This window comes from Sebastes fasciatus, chromosome 16 (assembly GCF_043250625.1).
Source record: "Sebastes fasciatus isolate fSebFas1 chromosome 16, fSebFas1.pri, whole genome shotgun sequence".
Taxonomy (NCBI): Eukaryota; Metazoa; Chordata; class Actinopteri; order Perciformes; family Sebastidae; genus Sebastes; species Sebastes fasciatus.
Genome location: NC_133810.1, coordinates 29,086,732 through 29,111,157, shown reverse-complemented (window position 1 = coordinate 29,111,157; position 24,426 = coordinate 29,086,732). Strand labels below are relative to the sequence as shown.

The following is a 24,426-nucleotide window of genomic DNA, read 5'->3' as shown; positions in this document are numbered from 1 at the left end:
ACAGCTCCTAATAAGTCTAAGAAGCCATGAAGAGTATAATTTCTGCTGATTAATGATTGCCCAATTAATTGTGAAAGCTCAACTTTAAATTCTAAAGAAATAAATTGCACATATAATGCATTTTTTATTTAAAGGTCCCATATTGTAAAATGTGAGATTTTCATGTCTTTTATATTATAAAGCAGGTTTAAGTGCTATATAAATACTGGTAAACTATCAAAACGCTCAATATACGGAGAAATACACACAGCCCGTATTCAGAAATTGTGCGTTTGAAACAAGCCATTTGGATTTCTGTCCATTTGTGATGTCACAAATATACATCATTAACGTAAAAAAAAATTTTTAAACGTGCAAAATACAAGTATGAACCTGAAAATGAGCACGACACGGGACCTTTAAGTTGCGCTCCATTTAGGCATGATTTCCAGCCACTTGAATGCACCGTCTAGTTGTAGGTTACAGCCCAGAAGACGGATCCTGTGAGTGGGCCCTGAAGGCAGCATTAGGCTGAATGACTGTCATGCTGACTGAGCGGCAGACTTGAGAGCTGCAGCCAGGCGGTGCAGGATGCTGTGAACTTCACTGAAGAACCTTCAACCAAACAACTCTCTGACTTCATTTCATTTTTCATTTTTCAATCATTTGTCTGGCTTGGAACTGAAATCTTTGAAACACTTTTTTTACCTGTTGATTTTTTTTCCATTCATATTTATATGTTTATGTGAGTGTAACAGTGAGACAGTGACAGTGAGACTCAGACATGGCCGAGGTTCCTCCACCACCGCAGCAGCCGGTGGTTGAAATCGACCCGGAATTCGAGCCTCTCTCCCGGCCGCGCTCCTGCACCTGGCCGCTGCACCGGCCGGAGCTCACCGACCCGGCCGGCTCCAACACATCATCCCCGGCTCCGTCGGTGCAGCAGGAGCCCGGAGCAAACACCGAGTTCATCAGCAACCTCGGCTTACTGGAGGAGGACTATGAAGAGTATGCAGAGCAGAAACCACCTGTGCATTGCAATGATTTTCAAGAGGGTTTGCATCCACATGCACATCCTCACCACCACCAGCATCATCATCCTCTGCAGCTGCAGCCTCAGCAACAGGTGCCTCCTCCAGGTGTTGCACCGCTGGTTAGCTCCAGCTCCAGCCAGAGGAAGAGCAGCTCATCCCGGAGGAACGCCTGGGGCAACATGTCCTATGCTGACCTGATCACCAAGGCCATAGACAACTCACCTGAGAAGAGGCTGACTCTGTCTCAGATCTACGACTGGATGGTGAAGAACGTGCCTTACTTCAAGGATAAAGGAGACAGCAACAGCTCTGCAGGCTGGAAGGTGAGTGGATGCATGAGGAGGATGAACCTGAGATGGTTTGATGCTTCAGATGTGACCTTTAACTCCTTTAAAACTAGAGAAAAGTGTAATTCAAAAGACTGAGAAACCAGCAGGCAAACATTATGATGGCACATTTTCATCAGTGTTTGATGCACATTTTGTTATTATAGAGAGCAAATTTCTCTAAATGCATGTTTGTTTCTGCCTTTTTTCAGTCGTTTTGTCCATTAAATAGTATACAAATTAATTTCCTCTGCAGTCAAAGGTCACTTAAATCACTCTAATCTCAACACAGCAGTTTAAAAACACCCTTTTCTGCTGAATACTGTTGTATTATAGGAAGTACTGCATATAGGGGACATTTTTCAAGACTTTTTGACTTGTCACAGTAGGAAAAATCACAGTGTAAATATTAAAATGGCTGGCTAGGATGGCTGTATTCCATTTGTTATGTTATTGTGTTTTTCCTACTCTACTCTACTGGTTTGATGGTTGAGATGTGACCATTAACTCCTTTAAAACTAGAGAAAAGTGTAATTCAATGCAGCACATCTGCACAGTATCAAAAGACTGAGAAACCAGCAGGCAAACATGATGGCACATTTTACACTTTTTATTATTATAGTGAGCAGAGAGAGAGCAAAGTTTTATTAATGCATGTTTGTTTTTATGCCTTTTTTTCAGTCGTTTGTCCATTAAGTAGTATGCAAATTAATTTCAAGATTCAAGATTCAAGCCCTTTATTGTCATTGTGTAGTACAACAAAATTAGATTATGACAATCCCCATAGGTGCTAATGAAAAGATAATACAATAAAAAAGAAATAGTGCAATATAAATATAAAAACATGTAAAAGATAATACAATTTCCCCTGCAGTCCTGCTTAAAGGTCACTTAAATCACTCTAATCTCAGTTTAAAAACATCATATTCAGCTGAATATTGTTGTATTTTAGGACATACTGTATATAGGGGGCATTTTTCCAGACATTTTGACTTGTCACAGTAGGAAACAATCACAGTGTAAATATTAAAATGTCTGGCTAGGATGGATGAATTCCATTTGTTATGTTGTTGGTTTTTTTTATGTGTTTTTCCTATCCTCCCCAGACAGCAAAATACCTGGTGTGACATCACTCTTTGCAATGTGGTCAGTCAGTTCAACATGACTGAGAGAGACAGAGAGAGAGAGAGAGAGAGAGAGAGAGAGAGAGAGAGAGAGAGAGAAGGGGAGAGAGAGAGAGAGAGAGAGAGAGAGAGAGAGAGAGAGAGAGTAGGGGAGAGAGAGAGAGAGAGAGAGCACCTTCTGCGTTAGAGATCTGCAGATACATGTTGGTTTTAAGCTCTATATACTTTTTGTTTCAGGCCAATATTGAGTGCACATTCATCAGAAATTATTAATAAATAGGAAAACAATATTTTTCCCAGAGAGTAAACATTTTTTGTGTTTTGTAAAAAGGTTATAAAGAAGTAGTTTTTTTTTAAGTTATTTTTTTGGGGGCATTTTCCATTTTTATGACAGGACAGTGGATAGAGTCGTGAAAGGGGGGAGAGAGAGAGTGGATGCGGAAAGGGCCACAGGCCAGATTCGAACCCGGGCCACCGCGGTCAGGACCAAGCCTTAATGCATGGACGCCCGCTCTACCAACTGAGCTAACCCAGGCGCCCAAGAAGTAGTTTTTTGCAAGATCTGTTAACATGGTTTCAACCAGTTACTCTTGAGTTTGGCTGCTGAACTGAACTGGCATCTCAGTAAGCTTTGAAGTTTTTGGAGTGGTTTCCTCCGTCAGTGGCAGCACACGCCTCTCTGCTGTGTCAGTGAGGAAACGCACAGCTCTCAGTCTGACTGTAAACATCCCATACATGAGCCTGAGAATAATTCTCACTGTACAGTCTGCAACACTGCAAAAACAAAGGACATGTTTCGCACAGAGAGGAGAAATTCTTCAGCAATCTTAAGCTTCATTATACACCTGTCAACACCTCTCAACAGATTCCAGATCTACCTTTTCCTATTCCTGAGCAAACCTTTTAGTGGGAACAGCCTATCCACTATAACTACTGACTCATAGTCTATGCAGCGTCTCCACAGTCATGGAAAACCCGGTACAAAGCTGTGCTTTCTGGCCTGGAAATGTATTGGAAATATTTAGCACAAGGGGGAAAAGCAGTAGCCTAATGCCTGTACAAACACGCTAATCCGGGTCTTAATATTGTCTCGCCGGGTGAGGAAGTTACTCAGCCGTGGTGGATAGAAATGAACTGTGGGCAAAAAAGCAGACAGAAAGTAAAATAGACGCTATTTAAAACCTGCACAGTCCAATTCATATGTCATCCTTGCAGCCCTTCCTGTAGCTCCTGCGTTCTCGTGAGATGTAATTTTGAAGTTATGTCAGGAAATGCCTTTGTGAACCTCAATCAAATATAGTTTCCATTGTTTAACACCCTCTCGTGAAAAGCCCGATCGCAGCTTCCATTATGACTTATGCCTCTGCTAAACCTCCCTTTCCTCCTTTTCTTAGTCTTTCTGCAGTTCTTCAACTACACTCATACAGTAGGTGTAGTGAACCACTGGTGCGGTGGTTGGTGGGAACGTAGTCAGGTTTTAAGCAGCGTGGAGTAAACTGTTTGGAGCTCCACTCCGACAATAACAGGAGGCGACACAAACAGCTCAATCAGTGTTGGGGAGTGTGTCGGAGGGGAAGGGGCTCGGGAGAAGGGAATGCTGGGAACGACGTCAAACATCCTCCATTCCTGAGCTCTGTGCTCATATCTTTGTGTCCCGGTCTTCTAGAGTTTCCTCAGCGGATGCTACAGCTCGGAGAAAGGGATCGCTACGCTGCTCTTTATCCAATCACTTCCTTCTCTCGGGCCTTCTGTTGAAGGTGTTTGTTCAAAATGGAGCTCAGAGAGTTTTCATAGTCCGGGAGTCCTTTCTGCACCAAGATCTGGAAACAACGGCCGGTTCTTTACTATTTCTTATTGATTTTAGAATCTACAGTTTTTGATAAATGTCTATAAACTAACAATAGCTACAACAATCAATCCATAAGTTCAATCAAACTCAGCCAACATCTCAGTGTCTTTGACTCGTTATGCTGTAGTTTTCTACTGTACTTCACTCTGCTGACCTTAAAGCTGGAGACACACCAAGCTGACATCAAAGAACTTGTGGCAAGGCAGGCCTCACACCTCATGTCGCCTTCATCTTGGCCAAAAATTTGCGCTTGAACACCGCAAAGGCTACAGCCGACGGCCAGTTAGCACGTACGTTCTGTGCCTGTGTGAGATTAAATAACTCTCCACACCAGCAGTCTGTGGTAGTCTGTATTTGTCATTCAAAAACTGAAACCAAAAGACAGAGGACTGTAGAAGCCGTTGTTATATTAAAAAGGCGTTTGCCGACACCACTCTCTCTCACACCACTTAGCTTCATTCCAGACGGCCATGTTGTTGTGAAAATATCTGTGTGTCGGAATGATCAGATGAGATGAAGATGAAAAATGTGTTCTTCTTCTTGACTTTACTTGTTGGCTTGCTTGCCTCACTTCCTTTTCTCTTCTCATGCACTGATTCGTTGAAGCTGAACAGTCAATCAGAGTGATTTCTCTCACGGACGAGTGTCGCTGGCGCAGAAAAATCTCAGACATGGGCAGACTGGAGCTGATGGTGCAGGACACACTGAAAAAATGTGATGCTCGAAAACTCACGAAACTTGGCTTTAAAAGTGCTACATTTCAAATTTCATCTAAGCAGCCTCGTGGTACGTTTCATCTATATTTACGAATTTGGTAGGCACACATATAACATGTAGACTTTTAAAAAAGCTATTCAACAAAGCAGCAAATGAACTCAATAACAATCGCACCAGCCTGTTTATCTTTGATATCACCACTTCAACCTCTGCGATCCTAAATGTTGGCACGCTTCGCCGGGCCTTGGAACCACCGGCTAATAGTTATTTTTACACTTTCCTGTTAAAAAAACACGACGGTCCCCCCCCACAATGAACTATGATGCATTTCCTGCAGAGTGGATGGAAAACAGTGCCATGTGTTAACATCCCCGCCTTGCAAAACACGAGGGTCAGGGCTGGAAAAAGAGGAGGAACCAATAGGAGAGAGACATGTACATGGATCGTGTTTTCTTCGTCTGATTCTATGTGGACTCATTTTATTCCATTTCAGCGTTCCCCGCCGCCCGCTAAAAGAAATCATCAGCCTGCTTGTTATTCTGTTTTGTGTCGTATCCTGGCCCTCGTATTGACTTTAGAATCCACATGCATGATTGTAATGACAGATAGAGATAAGCCAGAGACCTCATGGTGGGTGGAGGGCGTTGAGTTTGAAGCTCGGTGATTATACAGCTCCACCTAGAAGGTGGGTGGAGGGCAGGACGAGGGCGACGCTGCTGCTGCAGCGAGAGCTTCCTGTCTCCCTCATGTCATGGAGGACTTTTTTTTTGTTTTCCCTCTAAAAAATTGTGTGGTGATCATGATGCCTTTACCACAAGAGAGGGGCCCCTGCCAACTGGGAGGACTGGTTCCCCTGGGATACTGGCGGCTCTATGAGTGGCAGTGTGCAGCATGCGAGGTACTTTACCATCTATTACTGGTACTGCCACTGTTTTTCTCAGTGAACTGTGACCTCAAATAATGGAACAGGAAGTAGCACCCCGGAGTTTAACTGGCGCAGAGTTTCTGAGGTGTTCAGTTCAAAACATGAAAGCATTTTATCAACAGCTACTTGAACTTTTTAAAGGTTATGAAGTGCGTAATAGCCGTTGGTTTGTAGTAGGGCTGTCAAAGTTAACGCGATAATAATGCGTTAACGCAAATTTGTTTTAACGGCACTTGTGATTTTACGGTTGTAGCGGCTCAGTTTTAAAGATTGAGTGAAGATACTGGTATCATATGAAACCAGAAAACCTGATGAATCCATCGGTACCAACCAAATTTTGGCAAGGAAAAACTGTGACCTTGACCTCTGACCTCCAGATATGTGAATGTAAATGGGTTCTATGGGTACCAACGAGTCTCCCCTTTACAGACATGCCCACTTTATGATAATCACATGCAGTTTGGGGTCAAGTCATAGTCAAGTCAGCACACTGACACACTGACAGCTGTTGTTGCCTGTTGGGCTGCAGTTTGCCATGTTATGATTTGAGCATATTTGTTATGCTAAATGCAGTACCTGTGAGGGTTTCTGGTCATTGTTTTGTGTTGTTAATTGATTTCCAATAATAAATATATACATACATTTGCATGAAGCAGCATATTTGTCCATTCCCATGTTGATAAGAGGATTAAATACTTGATAAATCTCAATTTAACATCCCTCAGATCAAATGACAGCTGATGAAAGTGCCCGTTAGAGGTATGATTGTAGACGATGGTGCAACTAAGGGGCCCGTTTAGAGTTTTTATGTTGTAAAGTTTGAAAAGGTTTATAAAATCAGAGAAAGGAAATTCTAGAGATTTAGCTTTAGTTTCCATTTTTTTGTTGAGTAAAGAGTCATTTTTTGAATTGTTGGTTTATGAACTCAGTTTGGTGACGCCTGAAAAAAAATGAGGGCAAAAAAACCTGAATAGCTGCCAGCTATTTGTCTTGGGATCACAAGGTTAAAAAGGGAGGCCTTCCCTTAACTTAAGAGGCCCACTGAAAGCTTCAAGTAACCCCATGAAGAAAGGGAGGCTTGGGGCCGGGGCTTTCAAAGAGGAGCGACCGTGGCTGGAGGGAAGGAGGGGAGCAGTCAGCTGACTGGCTGGCTGGCTGTGAGCGGAGGCCCGTGTACAGTCCGCTGCTGTCTACACATGTGTGAGCCTGTGGAATCTGTGGCATGTGGCTCTCCGCATTGTCTTCCAGTCCTGCACAGGATAATCATCCCCCCTCCATATTATGTTCACAAAGAGAGAACCTGGCCTCAAATCCATTATGCAAAATATAAAGGACGTGGGTGCCGAGGGAGGCGAAGAAATATGTGAAGAAAGAGAAACGGGATCAGAAGTAATTGAGCTTAGTGTCCAATCCTGTAAAAAAACAGTTGGCCTTTTTACCCTGTAAAGTGTGCAAAGAATGTGTGTCACTCTCAGAGAAAGATTAGAGATCAAGTTTCTAATCGGCTTAGTATTTCTGGATATTTAGTATGATTTCATTATCTTTGATTAATAGCGCATCACGTGAGGATGTCTAACTGTCCGTCACTCTCATTCGCCCCCCTCCTTGTTTATCTAAAGTTGAACTCTTGACACAAAGCTCCCCGTTCCTTTTCACGGTCCCACTTTGAAGCCATTGCAGAAGTAGGTCACTCAGTTTGATGCTCAGCGTTAATGAAGCAGCCTGCATTGTGCCCGCGGCCACCAAGAGGCGACACGGTCTCCACACTGAGCCGGAGGGCTCTTCTTCTTCTTCTGCAGCAACAGCAGCGCTCACCTTTTTACCGCCCTGTAACAGAAAACTTCAGGTCCCACGCTCATTCTTCAACTTCCTGGGTCAGAGGAGAACGAGGAGAGGCGGGGGGGGGGAGGAGTGCACAGGAAGACACTGTCAGGAAGTGGCTTGTCCTTTTACTGTAATCTCTGCAAGCGCTGTTCTCTCTTATTCTCTTATTTACACCACATATCTGACGGCTTTGTGGTGGTAGTAATACTGTATGACAGCAGTTAGTTATTAAAGATAACAGCTCTGATTAATTGTCAGCCATCTGCAATTGTACAATTTGCACCCAGCGAGAGTCATCATACAGTATAAGATAATAATTTACATAATTAGATATTCAAGTTTCTGTTTTACGTTACGTTAGGTTATGTGTGAAGAGATGTGATGCATATCAGTGGAACATCTGATTCATTATTTTATCTGATTGTATTCATTTGACATATTTTGACACATATCACTATAAAAAATAATCATCATATTGTGATACTGATTTCAGACATATCGCCCACATATGACTATTAGGAAGCCAATCTGTGCATTGACTTTTTGAGCTATATATAATCAGCTAGTTAGCAGAAGTCCCAGGACCAACAAACTCATCAAGAAGTGTAGCCGACCGCAGCTGAACTCTTTGTAGTCAATGGCAGCCAAAGAGATTAGCATACTTCCTTATTTCACTGTTAATGTGATTTTGATTTATGGCCAATTGTTCCACATGTTTCCTCATTCACTACAACTTTTGTTTAAAAAGCTTTTGGCAGAAGCAAACCAAAAACAATGCTTTGAGGGTCAATGAGGTCAATGACGCTCTGATTCGAAGTAAGAAAATAAAAAAACAACACTAGATCACTGCAGAATAAATAAAAATTTAATAATATATAGCTTAAAGTGATTTTTTAAAAGAAGAAATAACACATTCTTACACTTGCTAGTGAACTGCTACAGCCTTAGCTACTTGGTCTGGTATAATACCAGTGGCTAATATGAGCTAATGTTAGATAACTTTAAAGGGGAACTTTTCAAAATTCATACATATTATTCCTATGGTCTAAAACAGTCCAAAAAATATTAGTAAACATGAACAACTCTCTCCGAAATCCCCCAAAACTAGAGTGCTAATACTCAAACTTGTGATGTCATCAAGTATAAAGTGCCCCGTAGACAATGAATGGGGAGAGATGTTCTAGATGACACAGGGGAGTATATGGAAACATTTTCTGTTTCAAAAGTGAGAACACTACGATAGAATAAAGCTCATTTGGGTATAAGAAAGAAAACAAACATTCTGTGGTTTCACAAAATCAGTCTCCCATTCATCGTCTACGGAGCAGCTCCAGACTTTATACCCGATGACATCACAAATTCACGAGTTTGAGACTTACTTCTCTGGTTTCTGGCTTTTAGAGAGAGAGAAGCTCATGATCACAATTATTGATTGAACTTTCCTCGGCCATGGAAATAACATATTGGAATTCTTAATTTAGGTGGTGTTCCCCTTTAAGTAGACCTTTCTGCATAACTGATATTACACAATTAGTTTGCTGACTTCTTTCTTTTTTTCATGTCACTGAACATTTTAATAACCTTGGTGTTTTCTTTTGTGGTATAACAATTGAAATGTTAATCTGTGACATGCTACCGTAGCAGAAGCAGTTAGGTTATGACGTTAGCAAACTGATATAGTGATATCTAAAGTGTGCAAACATTAGCTAACATCAGCCACCATAAGCTCGTGGTCATACCAGACCAAGGAAGGGTGTAGCAGCAAAACCTCAAAGGATGTGTTTTATTTACAAATTTTCACATAAGAAAGTTACACTTTAACATTTTAGTGATAACTGCAGCTGCATGAAGCCACTATATGTATGCAAATTTAAAGTGATTCTCCTTTTCCCTCCAGTTTTAATCACTAACTAAATATCAGACCACACCATTGACATAAAACCGTGTTACGGATTTGAACCGCAGCTGGTCCCCAGCAGTCGGTCTCCAGGGGGGATCCTCTGTCCTGTCTGTGGTTGCGTCTGGCGCCGTATGTAAAACGTTTGGACCAGTTACAAGTGAGGCCACTTTCTCTGTGGCTGCACCTGTCCCTGCAACCGGGCCTTGTTTGTTTACTTCTCCTGCGACCGTTACTGCGAGCCTCATGCTTCACTACACCAGAAACAGCTGCTGTGTCAGTTCGATTGTTTTGAAGTCCAGGAGGAGGAGTCGCTTCACACTGAGGCAGTTTGTCTTCATGATATTGATCACAGATGATTTAGAGATCATTGGGTACACTTGAAGAATAGTAAGATGGTGGATGATTCTCTATAATCTAACGCAGATCTTCTGAGTGTATCTGAACTGGGTTTGCAGCAGGTGAACTTGCTTTGTGCTGCACTGCATTTACAGCATGCCGTTCAACTTGTTGCATTTCTGAGGGCAAACTGAAAATAGATTTTGTCAGAAGCAAAAAGATCTTTCTCATGTCAGGCATCCTTGCACCAGCTGACCTACATGTAGGACCAGTGTGATGTTAAAACTCTTCAGCATTAAGCCAGTTTGTGTCAGATGCAGCAAGAAATCTTGTTCCCTCACAGAGCTTTATATAAGCTTAATATATTATAATATATATTTTCTTAGCACATAAGATTCATGAAAGGCTAATAGCAAGAAACGAAAAAATATTTTTGGTAGCTACAAAGCTAGGAATGATGCAGAATTAATTTTGAAAATAAATTTAGTTATTTTATTTAATTATTCAATTTGATTAATATTATTTATTTATTTATTTATTTTTTCCCTTCTTCTTTTTCATATCGTGGTATGCATGGGGAATAGGTTGAAGTGGGGTTTATGCGTGATAATCACAGACCATTGCTAACACTACTGCCAACAATTTATGTTATTAATATCTGTGCAAAAACCAATAAAGAGATTTGACAAAAATATATATATACAGTATATATTTTAAGCGCTCAAGCACAATGCTAGATATTTTGTCCTCAAGTCAAGAGCGGCAAATTGGCATTATATTACAATATTTATGTAATAAAATATACTGTCTGTAATGCATCTTAACTCTTCTACAAGCTTGTGTTGGATAACCGCTCTAATTATTCAATAGATCTCTTCTCGTAGACATTTACGTCACTTACAGGCCTCCGTAATCTGTGCCTGGGAACTTCCCTGGTTGCCATGAAAGGTCAATGAAGAGCATATAGATTTCTAAATGCCCCACTTTCACACAAACTGCCATGCAGCTACAGGTGGACATATTTTACTACTTCAAAGTCGGTTAAAGACTGGGGGCCGTGACAATATGTTTCATAAAGAAGTTTAGCAACAATGACGCATATAGGCCACCTTGGGTCGGGCTTTCAGAGACATAATGTGTGAATGGGGCACCTCTTGAATTAGTGAGGCAGGGGATGTCTTTTGTTCTCTTTGGGCTGAGGTGAGGTCTGTCTCAGACAAGGATTATCCCCCGGCGGAGGGGAGAATTACTCTTCCCAGGGCCCAGTCATGCAGCCCGTGATCTATTGTGGGCGCTAATCAGAGGCTGCAGACATTTGCATATCACTATAGTGATCTCAGCCGTGTGCGAGCAAGACGTGTCAGTTTGGTTAGTGGAGTAGAAGTTGGTTCACAGACCGATCTGTGCAGCACACTGCTCAGATCTCAGGTACTCCGCTAATGACTCATTTCCTGTATTCGGTTACAGATTGAGATCTTGTAAAAAGAGAAAAAAAGGAGAGAAAAGGGTCATGAATCAAGTGAACACGAGTCAGATTGAGCATTTTGAGGCCATGCAGTGAGCGTTAACTCCAGTCTGCATGTGCAGGATGTCCTCCGACACAGGAAGCCTTATTTAAAAGTCAGTGGAAGAGAAGGGAGGAGTCCGGTTCAGGAGGGAGGAGGGGGGGTTCTGTTGTGGTGAGTCAGAACACAGACCGTCCGACCCAGCAGCACGTCACTCTCTCTGTATTCCCGCTCCATCCAACCTGTTTGCACGTCTCTGTCAGCGCCGGGCTGAGGAGCTCGTGTTCAGCACACAGTGAACTCATTGACCTCAAGCTCTGCCGGCAAAAACATCTCCCTCTGTCGCCCTCCCCATCCTCGCTTCGAACTCTGTAACCTCCCCCCCGCTTTCTTTTTCAGTAAAAAATTTACCATTCATGCACAGCCTCCACTCTTAAGGATCAGGCTTCACAAGGCCACTGCTGATGTATAGTTTGAGGTTAAACTTGCTGTGGTTCAGCGCATTCGTAAGGGAACAGTCATCCAAAACAATACTCACAATGTTCTCAAGTTTATACAATTATTTGAAGTGTCATTCTGGCCTACATCCTGGTTATGCTGCTATTGGAAATGTATTTATTTGTATCCCTTTATAGAGCCATCCTGAAATAAATCATATTGATATGCTATAATACGAGTTCTGATGATTAATTTGCACTCCCGATCCGAGGCCAGCATTTTACGTCTAGGCTGTATACAGTACGTCTGTGTCCTGTGTGACCGTCTCTCTGTTCCACAACCATCGTTGTTTTTCTTCCTGAGAGAATTACCGCAGGAGGCGCCTCTGCGTCCTTTTTAGAGTTCATAACATAGCATTAGAGAGAACGGACTGAATGAGGCTTTAGGTGTATACATGTTAGCACAAGGACAAACGTGACCACGTACAAAAAAAGTGAGCAAGTTGGTTAAACCCAAAGCAATACAGCCGGTCTTATTCAGGAGTTTTTTTTTAATCTTCTGCTGGTGGAAGGGTGGGAAGGTGGGAAGGTGGGATAGGGCCGTGCAGATCAAACATGGTGTAAATCACAGGAAACACGATTATGGCTCTACAGTGAGGACGCAGCAGGATGACCACCCTAATAAAATCTAATATAGAACTTTTCAAAGCAAACGTTCAATTCGTAGCAAGGATAATAAAAGCTTAACAACATAAAGTTTAAATACTTTAATGTGATAAATTTAACATCATACGAGAAAAGGCTTAGTCTGCAAATCGTGCACGAGACTCATATAAGTCATGTGAAAATAGCGTCAGTATAGTTTTATGTGCTCATCCAGATGATTTAATCAGGCTAATAATAGTCACTAAAATGCTAACTTTAAATAAACTTTGCTCAGCTGGTGGTGGCACTAGTATATACGAGGGCTGTCAATCGATTGAAATATTTAATCGCATGATTGCCCATAGTTAATCGTGATTAATCACACATTGATCGCTAATTTTTCATCTGTTCAAAATGTACCCTAAAGGAAGATTTGTCAAGTATTTAATACTCTTATCAACATGGGAGTGGGCAAATATGTTGCTTTATGCAAATGTATGTTTATATTTATTATTTGAAATCAAATTACGACAAAAATCAATGACAGATATTGATCCAGAAACCCTCACAGGTACTGCATTTAGCATAAATAATATGCTCAAATCATAACATGACAAACTGCAGCCCAACAGGTAACAACAGCTGTCAGTGTGTCAGTGTGCTGACTTGACTATGACTTGCCCCAAACTACATGTGATTATCATAAAGTGGGCATGTCTGTAAAGGGGAGACTCATGAGTACCCATAGAACCCATTTACATTCACACATCTGGAGGTCAGAGGTCAAGGGACCCCTTTGAAAATGGCCATGCCAGTTTTTCTTCGCCAAAATTTAGCGTAAGTTTGTAGAGTTATTTATCCTCCTTCGTGACAAGCTAGTATGACATGGTTGGTACCAATGGATTCCTTCATTTTTTAGTTTCATATGATACCAGTATCTTCACCCGTTGTTGAGCATTTAGTCTGTTTGATGCCGTCTTATATTCAGTAACAGATACTGTATTCTGGCTGTACTGACTGACATCTGTCTTGCAACGGTACCAAATATTTATTTAGAGTGAAATAAATGACACCACGTATCCCATCCATCCATTCCTCGCTCCCTCCTGCCAAAGTAACTAATGTCTTTTGCTGGAGAGCGTGAAGAGGGAGGAGTGGAAAAAGGCTCAGTAGACATAATAATATTGTTGACGTAGGATATGGACATATGCATACTTCCTGTTCATCTGCTGGCTTTGACATCACACTCGACAACCAGCTTCTTCTCCATTCAGTATGAAAAATGACAAACATTTCCTCTGCAGCGGTGCACCTTCTCATTTAATTCCCACTGAAAAGCAACCGGTTGCTTCTTTTTGCTCCAATATTGATCAACTTATTTTGCATTGTAGCCTCAACGTAACAGTGAGTCCGCAGATAACTTACAGATGATTCACTTTTTCTTTCCCCATGCAGAACTCCATCAGACACAACCTGTCCCTGCACAGCCGCTTTGTGCGCATACAAAACGAGGGAACGGGAAAAAGCTCCTGGTGGATGCTGAACCCAGAGGGGGGAAAGAGCGGAAAGTCACCTCGACGCAGAGCCGCGTCCATGGACAACAACAGTAAGTTTGCCAAGAGCAGAGGAAGGGCCTCAAAGAAAAAGGTACAGTCCCCCTTTTTATTAACATTATACTCTCATAAAATCAATCTGTGTCGAGTTTGGCCATCTATTTTTCTCACAATTCTGCTGAATCTAGGTTAAAGGAACAGTTTGGCATTTTAGAAAATACAGTTATTTGCAGGTTATTCGTTATTTTAAGCTCACCGGTTGCTAGTGGTAGCTTCAGTTATGAGAGTGGAGTCAATGTTCTCTGAGCGAATAAGCATTTTTGATGTAAGTTAATAAAACACTGGTCATTTTTATGGCAGCCTGTGTGAGTTTTTACTGTTTTTCTGTCCTCAGATGGCTCTACAGGAAGGGGCTGAGGGAGGAGCAGGCAGCCCCGGTTCCCAGTACTCTAACTGGCTGGGAAGCCCAAACTCCCACAGTAACGAGGACTTTGAAGCCTGGAGCTCCTTTAGGACACGCACCAGCTCTGACGCCAGCACCCTGAGCGGTTGCCATTCACCTTTCCCTTCTGAACAGGATGACCTCGTGGAGTCTGACGGCCACATGATGTACCCTGGAGCGGCGGGGACCAAGATAACCTCCACCCTGCCCAGCTTGTCCGAGGTCGCCGGATCCATGCCGGGTCAGCGTGGCTCAGAGAACGTCATGGAGAGTCTGCTGGATAACCTGAACCTGCTGTCCCCTAAACCCTCCCAGCTGGGTTCTGACTCCTCACATCCATCAAATGCTGCCATGCTTCAGAGTAGCCCCTACAGCTCCGCTGGCTTGACCCCGCACCCGCAGAAGGACTACCGTAAGTGCATGTACGGCCCGGTGAGGATGAACTCGCTGCCCCCTGCTCCCATGCAGACGCTTCCAGAGACCAAGCCGGGCTTTAGGGCTTATGAGAACCATTATATCCCTATCTGCCCCGCTGGCCTCCTCAAAGAGCTGCTGACCTCCGATGCAGAGGCCAGTAGGGATGCACAGGTGGGGAGGGGGGGTTGCCTAATGCCGCCTTACAGCCGCCAGAGCCACATGGGGGGTCATAACGGAATAAAAATGATGAATCCTCCTCAGTGTCACCCAGTTCCTCATGTAAATCCACAAGCTATACATAGACACGGTCCTTCAACCTCACAAGACTTGAATAGTTGTAACATGATCCCCCTGACTAGTCTGACTAGTCTTTTAGGGGCCCCTCCTCGAATGACCAGCCTGAGGACATGCACGCAGCTGCCCCGTGGACACCCGGCGCACACTAATGATGTTTCGGCAAGCTACAACGGCTACAGGGAACTCAACTCGGTTCACCCACACGGTCATCACCAAGAGCGCTTGCCCAGCGACCTGGACAACATGTCCATTGAGAGGTTTGAATGTGACATGGAGACTGTCCTCCACGACACCCTCATGGATGGTGGGGCGCTGGACTTTAACTTTGACCCCGCAGCCGGGCCTCATGGGTTTCCTCAGAGGGTGAAGACCACCACACATAGCTGGGTGTCAGGCTAGGACGCACGGTGGACCATAAACAGGTAAGACTGAAGTACTTTGGCAGTAAGTAGACTATAACAAATAATAATGTCTTGTTTCCATGTTCCTCATCCCTGAACATTTTCCGTTCTCCCTCACAGGTTTTTCTCCGCGTCACGCCACCGCTCGCCTTCATTCAGTGGCTGGAAAAATGTAAATCCACAAAAGCCAGCAAAGATGTACATATCTTGAGTTGCAGCTCCTTGTATAACAATGCATATTATTACTTTATATTTAATAGAGTAAACAAAAATAAGTTCATCATTCAGATCCAGAAATAACAACACAACAACCAAAACTGTTTCCAACATGCTTGAAAACATTTTAAGAGAGCTCTGCAGAGAGAACATTATTTAGAGACAAACTAGTCTTGTTTACAATTGCCTGTCAGAAACTGGAAATATGTATATATTTGTTTATTTTTGCTGATTCATGTTCATATAAAGATGTACAGTACAGTATATTACACAAGACAGAACACAGTATCAAGAGTGCCTAACAAAAAGAGATTAAGACATTTCTCAAAATGTATGATTTGTGGCCAACACTGCACAATCACCTTTTGTTTTAAAACTGAACTTTGCAGCAGTCAGTAGGCTCAGCTGACCATACTTGTGGGACTTCAAATCGCAGTGAGGACACAACGACGCAGTTATAAGCTCACACCGCTCTGTAGGTGATGGAAGAAGTTTTAAAATCAGGTCTGTATTTGCTACCAACCAGGGAAAGGAGCCAGTCTTGGAGTCATTTGGGGTCAACACAGCAACATACTGTATATCCAGTGAGATAACAGTATTAATACATATTTGAGTTAACCCATTAAGCAGTGTTTTTGGTCCAGTGTTTAAAATGTCAAGTATGAAACTTGATAAGGAAACTTGACCTGCTAAATGTGATGGTTTATATAGTCTTTAAGGGTTAACTTTGAGAAGATCTTTTAGCATCCAGCCCTTAATGGCAAATGATTACACAGGTGTTAACCTAGTGAGATCATTTTGCTTAAATAATAGATAAACCGGTGTATCATCTGCATAGAGATAGATATTAAGTTTGTTATCTCCTCTAGGTGTCTGTCTGTCTACAGCTAATCTGGCATACTGCTGAACCCATCAGCTTGATATTTTTGATGCTCATTTACGACTGTATGCTCAAGGACCTCTCGTGGTTACAGTGATTCACACTTTTTGAAAAACATTCATTTTATTGACTGTTTTATACCGTCGTTAACTGCTAACTCCTCACTCCTCTTATCCCGATAGCAAAAGGCATTTCCAGCAATTGGCTAGGCTAAAAACAAGCCCCTACCTAGTCTGTTGCAGGCCACATTTTGGCCTTTGTCATGGCTCAAAAACTGCCATATCTCCTCACCATTAGATGTTATTAGAGGCTGTGAGACAAGCTGCATCTCTGACTGAAATTAATTATTCATAAATGTATGAAGGTATCTATTTATGTTTTTATTTTGATTGTAGCTGTTAGATTCTTGCTTTGTATGCTTGTAAAAAATATATGTGCCGATGCTGTGTACAATGTTCATACTGTATTTGAGTTTTCATTACATCAAACTAATATTGAAGAAGGAAATTACAGATGCTTTCGAGATGTCGTCTTCTAAAAAACGTTCACTGAAAGTCCATATTAATCTCAATTCATGAAGAGAAGTGCACTCTGGGAATGCTCCCTGTTATGTTAACGGTGTTTTCATGCAATAAGTGTTAAGTTAAGAGTTGTTAAATGCGGGTGTTTTGGAACACCTATCGAGAATAATGCTCCTCAACATCTTATTTTGCCTTTTTGGACCCAATGTTGCTGTCAGGAGGAAACCTCTCAACTCTAGTATTGGCTTAAATGAAACTCTGTGACGTTAGGACTATTCTACCGCGCTTGACGTTATGAAAAACTTTTCCAAAACCACGTTTGGATAAGCATGGTGATCAAGTTCTAAAATTTTGAAAAAGGGACATTTTGAAGAATTTGGGAGATTTTTACCAAGACTGTTGTCAGGCCATTAAATAGGCGTTATCAGTCGCTATAAGCCCCATAGATGTGGGTCAATAGGGGCCTACTACACCCACTAGTAGGTTTTATCATCTATGCACATGGTAGATCACCAAATTATGACAGGAGTAGAAGCATAAGTCAGGCGCTGTAGTATAGACAATGTGAATCTCCACATAGGATGGAGGTCGGGGACACAAAACACAGGGTTTTTACCCAGGAGACTGGAGTTCGCATCTCGTGTGAAACCAACAATGTGTAGTCGTCTTTATGATAGTTATTTTAACCCAAAATACAGTGTTTTTCCCTAAACCTAACTAAGTGTTTTTATTGTCTAAACCTAAAGAAGTTGTAGTTTTGTTGCTTAAACCTAAAGAAGCCTTTTTGTTTGTGTTCAAAACATGACATTTCATTCAGTTTTACAATATGTTAGAATGTGTTGCTTTTAAGTTTCACTTTCACTTTTACAACGTACTAGGCGTAGTAGGCCCCTACTGACCCACATCTATGGTGCTTACAGCGACTGATAAGGCCTATTTAATGGTCTGATAACAATCGGGTGCAAGATGTGTGATACAGCGGGAGAATCAGTATACGGAGAGACTGATGACGAAATCCCTAAACTGACTGGAAATGGATGATGGCCTTCAAAGTTTAGCTGACAGCACAAGATCTGATGCTATTTACCTCCCAGCAGCTACAGTTTTATGCACCAAAGAGTTGTCTACTCTACCAAACACATTTCAAAGAAAGCGTGCCAATCCACTGTGCCTACATGGTCTCAGAAACTAACTGTATAATGCTGTACATATTATATTCTTTAGTAGTACATTTCTGTATATGAAGGGTTTAACTTGTTAGGATTATACTGAAGTATTATGCTGTGTTGTGTTAGAAATGGTTGTTTACATATCTTCAGTCCAGACCATATCAATAAATATATGAACACTCATACCTCAAAATATTTTACCTCTGAAGTGTTGAAGGGATTTTTTCCTGCCATTTTCCTCAGTGAGTAATGTATTGACCGTTTTGTACATTTGTTTTCTTTTTTATGTATTTGATTAAGTTTGACCTGTTCAGAGTGATGCACCGTCTGCCTTTCTGTATTTCTAATGTTTTTCTTGTGCTTGAGGATTATAGCCATTAGTTTCTAGTAAATATTGTGTGACAGCACAGTAAGTAATTTTAAATTAAACATGTATTTGTGTGAAATTGAAAGATAAAAAAAAAAAAAACATGAATTCATCTGTTCAGACAAAACTCAAGGAGAGGAATTCAGTACACAGAATTTTATTTTATTTTGGTATAAAGCAGCTACTTCTTTAATTATGAAAGCTCATCAGAAAAAAATGTGTGATGGGAGGATTTTAATAATGAGTCAAATTGTTGCCTTGAACAAATGAGATTTTGTTAAACTTAAAGAAGTGCTTTAGTCTGTTACCTTTCATTTAAAAAAAAGAGTATAATGCATTTTTATATGTTGATATTAAACGAATGATGAAACACTTATGTGCGCACACATTTTCAGGAAAAAATGGAATGCAGTCATATTTTATCTTTGATATCCACATCCGGGTATTTGTTTTGAAAGAATGCAGTTATGTATGTAACCCGTTCAGTGCATGAATCACCATGTGCACTTTCAATTAAAGGAAGAAAAACAAAAATGGTATCTGTGTGTCTTTTTTAAAGTAGCATTTAAGGCAATAATGACTGTATTTCTTTTAAAGAAACAGTTGGCAAATTGGAGTAAATATGATTTAAAAAAGTGTTTTTTATAAAACGGTAACTATATCCTGACAGTAGTACATGAGACAGGTAATCTGAAAGAAATCATGTGCCTCTGTGTCCTCCGGTGTCCTCCGGTGTCCTCCGGTGTCCTCCGGTGTCCTCCAGTGTTCCTAACGGCATCTGCAAGATTTCACAGACCGGAGGAAAACAACCAATCAGAGCCGAGCTGGAGCCTTGCTGTCTCTGAGCAGCTGTCAATCACTCGCAAACTCCGATCAAACGGTCAAACTAGGCAGCGCTGATCAAATATGAATCAATATTCTGTTACTGTAATGACTATTTCTCACCTCAAATATTTCCAGAAACATCTTGCAGTGTACTGTTTAGCTGTAAAATGAGAAGGTTTGTGACCCGGCAGCCATGTTGAGATCAAGTTGAGGAAATACCAAGCACCGCCCACCAGCCGGAGCACAGCCAATAGGAACGCTCTCTCTCTCTCTCTGAAATGACCTGTGATTGGTCAAAGTCTCCCATCACGAGCTAGATTTTTTAAAGCCTGAAAACAGAGCCACGAGGAGGTGCAGAAGTCTCTCAGAACACTTGAATTACAATATGCTGAAAGTTTATTATGGACTTTTTGCCCAATGATGCCAAAAATATTCTGCATACCATTGCTTTCAGTGCCCAGTCAAACATTATTTTCAGGGTTCCTACGAATTTTTCGAACATTTTATAGGATGCTTCATCCTTTTTCCTCAGCTCTGATTTTGCTGTAATGCTTTCACTTTCACTATGACGGCTGTGCTATCACATTTACATAACAAGTTAGTTTATGTTGCTGTCCACAAACATCAACTCTTACTTCAGTCAGAGTGTTTAGGAAGATCTTTAATGCATTTTTTAGTGAGTTTGGGGAAGACCAAGACTGTAACTTCTAACTTGACCTCGCGTGACTTGAAGTAAATATGCAACTCCAGCGCATATTAAACAGTGAAGCTGGCTGTGAAGAATGTCATTAAGCACACATGCGGCCCACATGCTCTCATCCACATCCTCAGACGTCACACTAGGTCACACAGGTCATTCAAGGTGGCTTATATTGGGGGTTTTTTTTGGAAGTGAAATGATAGAACAGATACAGCCACGTCAAATATGAATCATAAAGAAACATATCTAGAATATCTCTGTCTATTATTCAGCTGTCCTTAAACAACCTCTAGATAATGAAGATGCTTCCTACAATGTGTGAGACAGCTGTGAGTCACCAATGTAGATGTGTCATCTCTCTGCAGGCTTCAGCAAAGTGTATCATCCAGCTCATTACGGCAGCTGATTTGATCCGTGGTGACTCCTTAAATAGGCGAGCATCATTTACCCTTTCATAGCTTGTGTGTGCGCAGGAGTTTCTGCAATAAAAGCCCACCATTGAGTCATGCTGCTGTTATCCTAAAGGACATCTAGGCATTTAGTTGTAGGAAGTGCAATGAATGAATGAAACAAGTTATTGTGATTGTACCTCGAACACACTGCCTGCCTACAAGGAGTTTCCAGGTTATCGGCCCTGCAGGGCAAGGCCCTCAAATTAAAAGCTCTGTGGTTCCTTCACGATCACTATCAGGGCACATTTTGAATCTGTCCTAATGTGACTCATTCAGTTTCCACAGTTTCTTCACTAACTGGCAGTGAATGACCTGAAATCTGTGATCCTGCAGTCGGGGCCTTAATAACAGACGCTTTATGGCCGTAAATATAAACATTTAGCAGTTAATAGAAATGGAAACCATTAGTTAGAACAGATTAGGGGGTTCTCTTAAGGCCTCAATATGCCTCAAACAACAAGTGTCTTGTAGTCTCGATGCAATGAGTCATACAAAATGGGATAATGGCGGACACTTTTGGACATTCATGGTGTTGCACCACAAAAAAGTGATGGAAGTAGTTGTACGGAGAAAGAAAAAGTTCAAATCCTGCATAGTTTCTCAGCTCTGAGGTGGAGAAGGGGATGTCGGTGAGGTGGTTTGTGGTGGCACATTTTATTACTGTGTGGTTTGTGTCATCTTTTTCACGGGTAGAGTACTCTCAGTGGTCAACATGGTGACTGTTCTCTCATCTTCCTTTCTTCAAGAGTTTTAGTATATCTGCTTAATAAATAGCCAGTTATGAACGTTAACTTACACCGACTGTGGTGGCCTTTATTGAAATGCCTGTGTCTCAGTTCAGTTGTTAAAGCAGCAGTGGGTCGATATATAATTTATAAAACGGTCACTATATCCTAACAGTAGCGCATGAGACAGGTAATCTGAAAAAAAAAGCATGTACATCTGTGTCCTCCGGTGTCCTCCGGCGCTCCTAATGGCATCTGCAAGATTTCACAGACCGGAGGAAAACAACCAGTCAGAGCTGATCTGGAGTCTGCCGTCTCTGAGCAGCTGTCAATCACTCGCAGACTCCGGTCAAACGGTCAAACTAGGCAGCGCTGATCAAATATGAATCAATATTGTGTTACTGTAATGCCTATTTCTCTCCTCAAATGTTTTCAGAAACATCTTGTAGTGCACGGTTTAGCTATAAAATGAGAACGTTTGTGACCCCGACAGCCATGTTGAGATCAAGTTGAGGAAATACCAAGCACCGCCCACCAGCCGGAGCAGCGCCAATAGGAACGCTCCCTCTCTCTGAAATGACCTGTGATTGGTCAAAGTCTCCCGTCACGGGCTACATTTTTTAAAGTCTGAAAACAGAGCCATGAGGAGGTGCAGAAGTCTCTCAGAACACTTGAATTACAATATGCTGAAAGGTTATTATGGAGTTTTTGCCCAATGATGCCAAACACGTTCTGTCTACTGAAGCTTTAATTGTAATAACCCCTATGAGCTACAGTAACATAATGAACATATTGAGAGGAGAACAGCATATTAATATCATATAAATATAAAGCTTCTTGCAGGTTGTAGAGTATATTATTTAAAAAAAACAAAAAAACATTATAGTCTGTGGAGCAAAATAGCGAGACATTTCAGGTATAATCTTAAAACATGAGTAGATGAGCAGATTAATCTGAACATCATGACATCATCAACATGAACATCTGTGTAAATTGAGCATTCAGAACATGACCTGGCTTCAACCCATGACAGCCCACAACTGCAGGAACTTAGACTTCCAGGAAACTGATAAGTTTTCTATGGTAGCAAGTTTGAACAAATTGTAAATCAGTCATCTTCCATGAATCTGTCTCATGTTGCCACCTGAAGCTTTATTTCTCTACTGTAGTACAAAACAAGCCTGTTTTTATTGAGGAAAAGGAATTATTGAAGCATATTTGAATAAAACAAATGGAACAGGACAGAAAGCAGGTCATTAGAGCGTCTCAACATCTATTCACACTTTGGTTTCTGTCAAACGTGACAAACTTGACGCCAGTGATAACAAGTCCGTTTCCTGTATGAAATGAGGCCACATACAGCTACAATAGGAGGCAATGTCTCCAACTTTGTTAGTAGAGTTCATTAAAAAATATCATAATCATTTAGACACCTTTTTGTCAATGTAAGATAATTTATTGTGTAATAGCAGCACCTCTCAAACGCCTTGCTATCATAAGGAATCATGCATTTATGTCATTGTATGTCATATAAAAAGGTATATACTTGCTCTCATGTTGCTGTTCATCCAACGTATTCTCTTAATAGCCAGTTTAACACACACAGCCTGCTTCACACACGATTAATCACACGATGAGAGCCGTTCAACAGCAGGGAGGCGGATCACAAAGCCCATAGCCCTTAAGTGGTTGTTGTTTCCAGAGCCGTCGGGTCACCTCTGCTGCCTGACTGGTCAATAAAGTGTATTAGCAGAAGCTAGGTGGGCGGCTGAGTGGGGTTAAAGGGACACCCGCTGTCATTTATTTGTTTGACTGGGGGCACGTCTTGTCAGCCTCGGTGGTTACAAAACATGCTCTGTATAACATACATGTCACCTTTCAACTTACACTGAGGATCATGTATGGGAAACCTTGCAGAAAAAAAATGTTTTGGGAAACACCCTTTTTTTGTTTTCTTGTTTGCTGCCCTCCATTCACTCAGTGTTTTCTTCCAGAATTGTATTCATTCAACAAGCACTAGTAAACATAATTATTCATAGTATGCATCAATATTCATGAATATGTCACAGCTGCTGTCATGTAAATTGACAACTGTGTGTGTAAAAGTGGTAATTTAAGTGAAAGTTTATACTCATTTTATGTTGGTCTTTGAGTATAAACTATGTCTGTAATTTATTAACGATGCTTTATTTAACAAACTCTGAATGTGTAGATTATTCTATAGCACAACATGAACAACACAATCATGACCGTATGACACAGATGTGGTTTAAATGTGTCCTCCTGTGCTCCCACTCCTGGCTGATGCCCCTAATTGACTCATAGAAAAAACAGCAGAGCCTCCATTAACATCTGCACAGCGTGGAAGATCAACGCTCGTTTAATGCTCCGAGCTGATGGAGATTATTCCTGCCGTGTTTATGTGGCTCGGAGAGAGCTGCACGGATGGCTAATTTATCTGTGTGGCCCAGGCACAAAGCCAGGAAATTAGGTGGTCTGGGCCATTGGAGCTTTGCTAATATAAAACACAATATGCACAGCGTCAGACCTGAGATGCATCCCCGTATCTCCTCAGAGGGAGGCCGGGATAACGGTTAATTCATGATGACATTAACCTGACAGCAGCCGATCAACTCCCATCGTGTGATTCTTGAACAGGAAACGGAGGAAATCAGATTGGTCGTATGGATGGGTGCAAACAACTCCGGCTCAGGGTGACAGAATCATGGGTGCTCACAATTTTACTGCTCCAAATGCTCCTACATAAGGAAACTACAGCGTGTTCGTCAGGCACAATATAACACAATAACAAGTAGAAGTTACTCTTAGTTTATTTCTTCATCTGTTCTGTTTTCATGCC

General features: G+C 41.6%; 1 protein-coding gene across 1 annotated transcript; it reads left to right on the top strand.

Moving 5' to 3' along the window:
* The first annotated feature begins 527 nt into the window (after window positions 1-527).
* Window positions 528-19,398, top strand: LOC141753087 (forkhead box protein O1-A-like). Its single transcript, XM_074611428.1, has 4 exons — window positions 528-1,336; window positions 14,057-14,248; window positions 14,549-15,732; window positions 15,832-19,398. The coding sequence occupies exons 1-3, from the start codon at window positions 764-766 to the stop codon at window positions 15,707-15,709; spliced, it is 1,926 nt and encodes a 641-aa protein (XP_074467529.1). The 5' UTR covers window positions 528-763; the 3' UTR covers window positions 15,710-15,732; window positions 15,832-19,398.
* Window positions 19,399-24,426: the final 5,028 nt, after the last annotated feature.

What these genes read in the sequence shown, in the direction of transcription:
- LOC141753087 (XM_074611428.1), top strand. Translation starts at nt 764, where the DNA reads ATGGCCGAGGTTCCTCCACCACCGCAGCAGCCGGTGGTTGAAATCGAC. An exon ending in ACAGCTCTGCAGGCTGGAAG is followed by an intron (nt 1,337 to 14,056) that starts GTGAGTGGATGC and finishes TTCCCCATGCAG; the next exon opens with AACTCCATCAGACACAACCT. An exon ending in GAAGGGCCTCAAAGAAAAAG is followed by an intron (nt 14,249 to 14,548) that starts GTACAGTCCCCC and finishes TTCTGTCCTCAG; the next exon opens with ATGGCTCTACAGGAAGGGGC.